At 36.2% G+C, this 8,052-nt stretch overlaps 1 protein-coding gene across 1 annotated transcript; it reads right to left on the reverse strand.

Moving 5' to 3' along the window:
- Positions 1-3,080: 3,080 nt before the first annotated feature.
- Positions 3,081-7,050, reverse strand: LOC100243137 (protein kinase STUNTED). Its single transcript, XM_002264617.4, is given in 11 exon segments — positions 3,081-3,493; positions 3,495-3,704; positions 3,813-3,962; positions 4,370-4,517; positions 4,596-4,672; positions 4,749-4,912; positions 5,006-5,254; positions 5,363-5,995; positions 6,109-6,361; positions 6,554-6,636; positions 6,734-7,050. Coding segments are annotated over 11 exon segments (2,343 nt in total). The 5' UTR covers positions 7,047-7,050; the 3' UTR covers positions 3,081-3,430.
- Between the last annotated feature and the right edge of the window lie 1,002 nt (positions 7,051-8,052).

The raw sequence follows: 8,052 nt of genomic DNA on the forward strand, positions 1-8,052 counted from the left end.
TAGAACCATAGTTTTTCCTAAGCACACTTTCTTAGGATCACCTAAGGGAACGCAATGTCAAAATCTCCATGAGATATCATGGTGCCTCTATTAAGAATACATGTTGCCACCAACCTTCATCAATAATGACTCAATCCATAAGAAATACATAACCACCTTAAGGTTTCTCACCCATAGGTTAAAGACACTGCAAATTTTGGCACAAGCTCAACATTTAAGTTTGAAAGACTATATAATATAGCAACTTAGTGAAGTTGTCATTACCTGATACCCTTACATCATGACTTACAATGGATTATGTTCAATGTGTAATCATACACACTATTGCACTCACCATGATAATCTCATCTTAATAACCAAGATCAATTATCTCTCCATTTAGGAGATAGTGCACTATAACCTCAAATGGATCACCTAAGTTCATAACCCAATTATGAACAAATCATATACTTACAAGGAACCCATAACTTGGATCTCTCATACAACCTTTAATGCACCTAAGTTATGTACAATGCAAAAAAATGTCATGTCAAATGCTCATAATATACAATGCATGAACAAGATAAATAGAAAATGAAAACTTGAATCTTATTATAAAATAATAAATTCAAATAAATATTACACCATGTCATATTTTTAAAGGTTCTATCCTAACACTAGATATCTTCATTTTTTTTACTTTATTAATGTTTTATTTCACTTCGTCATTTTATGGGGAAAAAAATGGATATGGTTTGATAGGATGATTTAGGTTGGAGAACGATTGTTTATTACTTAGAACTATTGATATGGATGGATGATTGTTTGACACGAATGATTTGAATGATATGGATTATATGGACTATTTCTTTTATATTGTTTTTGTTAGCCCAAGGGTTTTCCTAATCGGGTTTTGATGATAACAAACCATGGTTAAGTAACTAATTGATTTAATGGTTAAGAATCTCAGGCATAAACTCGAAAATTCTTCTAATGACCAAATGAATACAAGATCGAAACTTTTGGAAGACTTGTGATCATAGGAAACGAATGTAAGATGAATGCATGAGTGCATTTAGGATTTTCATACCGTTTCATGCAACTTAGAAAACTCGGTTTATTCTTTAAAACTTCGATTTCATTTAAACCCGAGTTTTAACAAATGTACCTTAGGCAAAATGTTTTAAAATTGACATAATAATTTACCTAAAAACCTTGCCTAAGTGTTAGAAAAGAAAGGAATTGAAAAAGATAGGTTTTCGGGACCAAAAGACTCAACTGGTTGAGACTATAACCAACCGGCTCAACCGGTTGGGGAACCGGTCGACCAGTTGTCCTTGTTCGGTCGAGGGATGCCCAAAATCTTCTCTCTCTCCCAGTAGCCTTCTTTTCCCGATCGAGGTCCTGTCGAGGACTGGTCGAGGCAACGATAACCTGTCAAGTATTAAATGATCCAACGGCTAGTGAACCGGTCGACCCCTAGCTCGACCGGTCAAGGTTATCTTTTACTTTTTTTGGCTCCCAAGCTTAGAAACCTATAAATTGAGAGCTCCACTTCATTTATTGACAAGAGAACACTTGCAATCAATTGTCTACCTACCTGTTCTTGACCAAAAAGCTCTCATTTCTTTCTTAGTGCATTAAATCATCACTTGCATATCCTTTAGCACACTCTTGTGTGTCATCCTAGCTTTGTCTTGTATTTGAGCTATCCTTAAGCTAGGTTGAGGGATTCGCTCTTGTAAAAACCAAGTGTTAAAGCCTTCAAGAGGTTTGAATCTTGAAGAGATTGTGTAAGAGTCCATTGAAGTCGGAATCTAAGTGTAAGAAGATTGGAAGCTTGGTTGAAACTTCAAGTTAATGGAACCCTCATTCAGTTAGGAGATTAAGGAGAGTGGACGTAGGCAAGGAAGTGTCGAACCACTATAAAACCCGAGTTTGAATTCTCTAACTCTATCTCTTTATTTTGTTTATATTGTGTTTGAACTTGTTGTGATTGAAAAGAATTTAAAAAACCCAATTCACACCCCCTCTCCCCCCTTTTGGGTGTTTTTCTTAATTAAGCATAACCCTTATTTTCTCAGTTTTATACTTTTTTGTACACATTACTTTTCATTAGTAGTGGTGGTTAAGTGTGTGTAGATCACAGTTTTCCAAGGCATTTGCAACATAGATTGGAAAACATTTTTTCTCTTCGTTGATAGGTTTTAACATATTTAGTTAGGATTGAGAGTATGGTTGATTTATAAACTTTGGTTGAGAATATTTGGGAGGGAGGGGATTTATTTGTGATCATTGTTTTATTAGAAGGGGGATATTGTTAGTGAAATATGAGCTAGCTTAGTTGAATATAAGTTAGCAATTTTATTCCAAACATTTTTAAACCAATTTTAAATACTTCCCTAAGAGTTCCTTGGCCTTTGAAGATTCAAAGCTCATCAAGTGAAAAGATTGGCCACCACAAAAAAAAAAAAAAAAAAAAAACAAAAAAAACAAAAATAGTATGGAGTGCTCATGTGCATCTTGAGAGTGTTTAAGTGCTGGACTTAAATGTTTCTTAATTGGAACTCTTGTCATGAACAAAACATGGCCATAATGTTTCTTTCTCTTTTTCTCTCTTTTTTACCATTTAAGATCTATTCTAAAGTAGAGAAAACAACCAAAAAGGGCCAGCATAAATTAAAGAACTCATCATCAAACCAAAAGACTTTAATCAACGTGAATCATCTACTTTTGTATGAAATAATCGATCATAACTATTTGGTCATAACCACCCATGTAATGTGAGAAATGGTATTTTTTCTTTTTCCTGCATCACAAAATCCATTAATCTTATGCTCCACACATCACAGTACATAACTTCATGCATCTATTAGGCACATAAAACCAGATAATTTCACCAACCCCTTCCATAGTTTCTATTACAACATGATATTCATCCAACTTGAACTATATGAAATACTGAAACATAAGGATCTCAACCAGCTACTTCTACAAAGAGAGCACAAGGAAAGCTAAGCTACTGATCGACTTATGAGCATAGATAGATATAGCATCAAAGTGCAGTCACAAGATGGAATCGGAGATAACAGATGCTGCTGTTTAATCCAAAGAAAGGTCGATCTACTGCAGTTAAATTCATCATATTTGGGTTAAGAGTTGATGGAGAGCAATGAGTTCATAATGCTCATGTCTACAGACTACTCTGTTATAGAATTTCAGCTACTCAGACACAAGTTTGACAACAAAAACCACTTCCATGGAACATGGAATGATAAACAACTACTTTGGCAAGGAGGAGGGCAAACCCTCTTGCAAACACCCTCTCTTCCAAGACCCAGGTTTAAGAAACCTAACAAAAATCAGAAACAACCAACAACATACAAAAAGGTAGAAAGACAAACTAAAAGTAAGGAATATACAAAGAATCATGCAAACCGAAACCATTTTGTCACTTGGATGATGGTTGAATTTCACTGGAAGTCTGGTTAGGCAAAGCTTGATGAGCGGCTCCATCTCCCTTGCAAATAATCCTCTAATGAGATGCTTTGCTCAGTGCTGCTAATAGAAAGTGAATCATCCTCCAAATCTAGCAAAGCAAGGTTAAGATGGGATTGAATATTAGAAGGAAAAGATTCCCCTTCCACTTCTTGTCCTTCCATTGCACTAACTTGTTGCTTTGCCCACTGGATAATTTCCATGTCACCTAGGAGGAGCTTCAAAACCTGAATCACAAGACAATGATTGAAGTTCAGATGCATGTAAAAGCTATACATGTATATATATATATGAGTGTCTGAGGGGATGAATAAATGGAACAAGCAATTTCTTACGAGACCAATTTGAGGCCGAAATCTAGGTGCACGTCGGAGGCAAAGTGTAGCAGCCAAAACCATTCTCTCAATCTGCGGATCATCATAGTTACTGTCCAAATCTGGATCTAACAACTTGGAAATCTTCCCACTTCTTAAAATTGGCTTTGCCTGAATCAGCAACACCCTTATTAGCCCAAATGAAGATGTGACTTCAAAAAGAAAGTACTATAAGGGAACACTTTCAAATTCACTTTAAAAAGTAAGTACTCCATTTTGTAAAAAAAAAAAAATTATTAACACACGCTAGTATCATACCCAATTAGAAAATGTCAAACTGTTAAGTAATATAAAGAATAATTCAGAAAATTCAAGAATTGTTTCGAAAAAAGAAATTTAGAATGACAATGTAAGCAGCTTCTACTCTTAAGGAAAAAAATTAAGTGAGTTTTTTCTTTGCTTGTGTTTTGAAGATTTATTTACGATATTTACCCCATTAACTCCCAAGCTCCCACACATATTTCTCTAGAGTAACTCAAGAATCTCAAATCTGTTGCAGCAATGTACGGGATACTCACCCACATAACTAGGCTCTCCTGGCCCTTTGGATATTCTGAGCTAATTGGCTTTCTACCTGAAAGAAGCTCAAGGAGTACAACACCAAACGCATAGACATCAATTTTGTCATTCACCTTCCCATACATGAAGTATTCTGGAGCCAAGTATCTGCAACAGATGGAACCGTCACCAACTAAATCCAGCAATCAATCACAAATATAGTAGCTAGAGAATAAAGTTACACACCCAAAAGTTCCCGCAACATCAGGGCAATTTTTATGGGAAGCAGTATTAGCCCATGCCGCAAGTCCAAAATCTGACAGCTGAAGAATCAAAACAAATGGTACTGAGCATAGGAAGCTCCAAATAATTAAGGAAGGAACATTTAAAATACAGCACCTGCGGCTCAAAATCATCTGAGAGAAGGATATTTGAAGATTTGACATCCCTGTGGATCACAGGTTGACCACAGCCATTGTGTAGATAGTCCAGTGCCTCAGCTACACCTAGAGCCACCCTATATCTCTCTCCCCAACCAAATGTCATTGGATCCTTCTTCTTTCCTGATTTATGAAAACACCAACAAGAGAAACATGAACCAGAGAAATCATCAATCTTGATCGAATCTTTAAGTAGAATAATTGACTAATTGTTACCATGAAGGTTCTCTTCTAGGCTTCCTCTTGATAGAAAGTCATAAACCAAGAGTAGATTGTTGTCCTCAAAGCAAAACCCAAACAGAGAGATTATGTTCTTGTGATGTAAAGTAGTAATGATTTCAATTTCCAGCACAAACTCCTTCAACACATCCCCAGATTGCTTCAAAATTTTTACTGCCAGTTCCCGGTCATCTGGAAGACAACCTTTATACACCTGACTATTGCCACCTTTTCCAACCATGTTTTCTGAAAGTTGCAGTTTCTTGAATTTTTAGAAAAATACTCAAATTTAATTTGGCATAAAAATAAATAAATAAATAAGTAAACAAAACCAATTGAGCAAGAAAATCAAACCTGGCCTGAAGTTAGACGTTGCCAACAAAAGTTCCTGGTAGGTAAATAATCTACAGGTGGATGAATACTTTTCATGAAGACCCTCCAACTCTTTAGGAAGGCTCTTTGCGGATCCGTTAGGCGACTCCGGAGTAAAGCCCGCATCAGACCCAAGCAGCAAAATTGCACCTTTCTCCCCATCCAAGTTGGCACTATGATCTTCATCCTGATCAGAATCGGAGCTGCTATGCTTTTTATCAGGATAGACCACTGCCGAATTATGGCAGCTAGGTAGTCTCAGTACCCATTGAGATAAAGGCATCTTTCTTAAAGAAGATTTCTCTGAGGATTGCCGGTTTCGTAAAAATATCCGGCGAAGGCTCAGCCTCACAGGTTTTAACTCAGGAAAGTCATCCACCACAACAGAATTTGAACATGAAACAGACTCCATTGGTTCGATTGGAACCAAAGCAAATGAATTGTCTTCAATGCTCTCATCCTCATCAGACAACTCTTCCATTACTTGGCTACAATCCTTTTCTGGCAACACTGAGTAGGGCGAACAACTCAAGAAACTCCTTATGAGGGTATTCCTCCCACAAAGCGAGCGGGCCTTCTGTAAGTAAGACCCACTATCTTGATTCAACGCTACCACTGGACAGATTTAACCACAAAAAAAAAAAAAAAAACATAAAATTAAATTAGCATCATTCTTGCTCCAAAATTCATCCATCTTCTAAAGAAAACATGGAGTAAATAATTCCAACCTCGAGAATAATCGGTAGTCTTGGCAGTTGCTCTTCTCTGGAAAACAATTTTCCCGTTGTCAACAGCAAAAACCGAGAAATTACTAGATAGTTTTCTCGCACAATACTTAGCAACCCATGCTGGGGACCGCCAGATTGTGTGGTTAGTCCTAGAAATTCCCACGATAACCTTCACATTGGCATGCGATTTTGCTTCCCGGACTAGAATTTTTGGAACTGATGACCCTCTACACACCTTAAGCTTAAGTTCAACCTAAACAATTCACCCACTTCAGTAACCAATTACACAGGGAAAAGAAGAACAAACCAACAAACAAACAATAAGCTTTACCCTCTATTTGGTTTCCCAGAAAAAGCCCAGACGAAAACCTTATTTTATTTTTCGTTTTCGCACGTTTTCTGACGAACCAAACAGAGAGTTGAGGCAGAGAAGAGCGAATTGAACCTGTTTCAAGTTGCAGAAACCTTCGTATGCAGCGAGAAGGGTTTTAAATGTATCGAAAAGAGAGAGAAGGGACGATTTTCCCCCTGCAAAACCACAGAGAAAAAAGAAATGATCGCAAAACCCTCAAATTTCACCGAATTTATTTACAAAACCAAACTCAAAATTGCTGGTCAAACTCACCAGTCATAGTGACAGCAGCTGCGTCGGTGAGCACATGAACGGCGACGACTCGATCGCCGGACTGCGCCACCTTGACCAGAGCCCACGTCAGCAACTCTTTACTCCGCTGATCCAGCTTCACTCCCACGACCACCACAGACCGGCCATCACCGCCGCTGCCGCCGCCTGATTCTTCTGATTCTCCTACCAATTCCATCCGGCTGTTTTCAGTTCCAGGAGGAAGATTTCGCAACGGCGTCGTTTTAAGATCTTGAAACGACGTCGTTTGTGCACCCTCCTCCTTCCTCTGCATGTTTCTGCCCACTCGTTGCATTTTATTGGGAATGCGAATCGTGGAGGATGCCCATCAACTTGCTGCATGGGTAATATTCCCGTGTTTCGTCACACACTACCTTTCAATTCTGGCCGTCCGTTGGAATCTGATTACATACGATGATGAAGTGTCTGCCGCTGGATTAGAAAGGCAGATGACTAAGGATTAGGAATATTATTTAATTCATAATATATTTTTTTTTTTCAAATCTTTAACTCAAATATGACACTTCTTACGGATAAAACCAAATTCATCTTGAAAATTTCAGGTAACTCTTGTCTTGAAAACAAACTAAACTTCTCAATTTATTTAATTAAATATAATTAAAAATCTTAATTATTATCTAACTACCAAATTCTTAACTAATTAAATATTTGATTGTTATAAATTTTTTATTGGTAATGCATTTTGATTTTTTGATATATTTTTAAATATATTAAATACTATTTTTGTTTTAAATTATTAGTTTTAAATTATATATATATATATAATTTTATAAATATTTTTAACATATGAAAATAAATAAATATAAATTCATTATTTGTATGTTTGAAAAAAATAAGAACACTATAACAATAGAAAACAATTTCAAGGTGAATTGGATAGACTCAATTTGAATTCAAATCGATGTTTGAACCGACTTGAGTAATCATTTTTAATAGTTGAATTAGTTTTGGATTAATTTTTTTCAATTCGAGTTAATATGGATTGGACTCGGGTTAAGATTTGGATAATCAAAGTCTAACCTAAATCCCGATTTAAATTTACAAGGTACAATATCCTATATAATAATATTTAATTTCTTTTTAGAAAAATATCAAACTATAGTTATATTAATTTGGTTCAGGTTGAGTGCCTCAAATTAGAAATTTGATTATCGGATTAACCATTAACTCAATCTGACTTGTTACAATCCTATAACACAATAGTATTCGATGAGAGGTATGAATCAAGATGTCCAACATTAGATCCAATTTAATGGGACTCCCAATCCGATGCCGAATAA

The sequence above is a fragment of the Vitis vinifera genome, chromosome 4, assembly GCF_030704535.1.
Source record: "Vitis vinifera cultivar Pinot Noir 40024 chromosome 4, ASM3070453v1".
In the NCBI taxonomy this organism is placed as follows: domain Eukaryota; kingdom Viridiplantae; phylum Streptophyta; class Magnoliopsida; order Vitales; family Vitaceae; genus Vitis; species Vitis vinifera.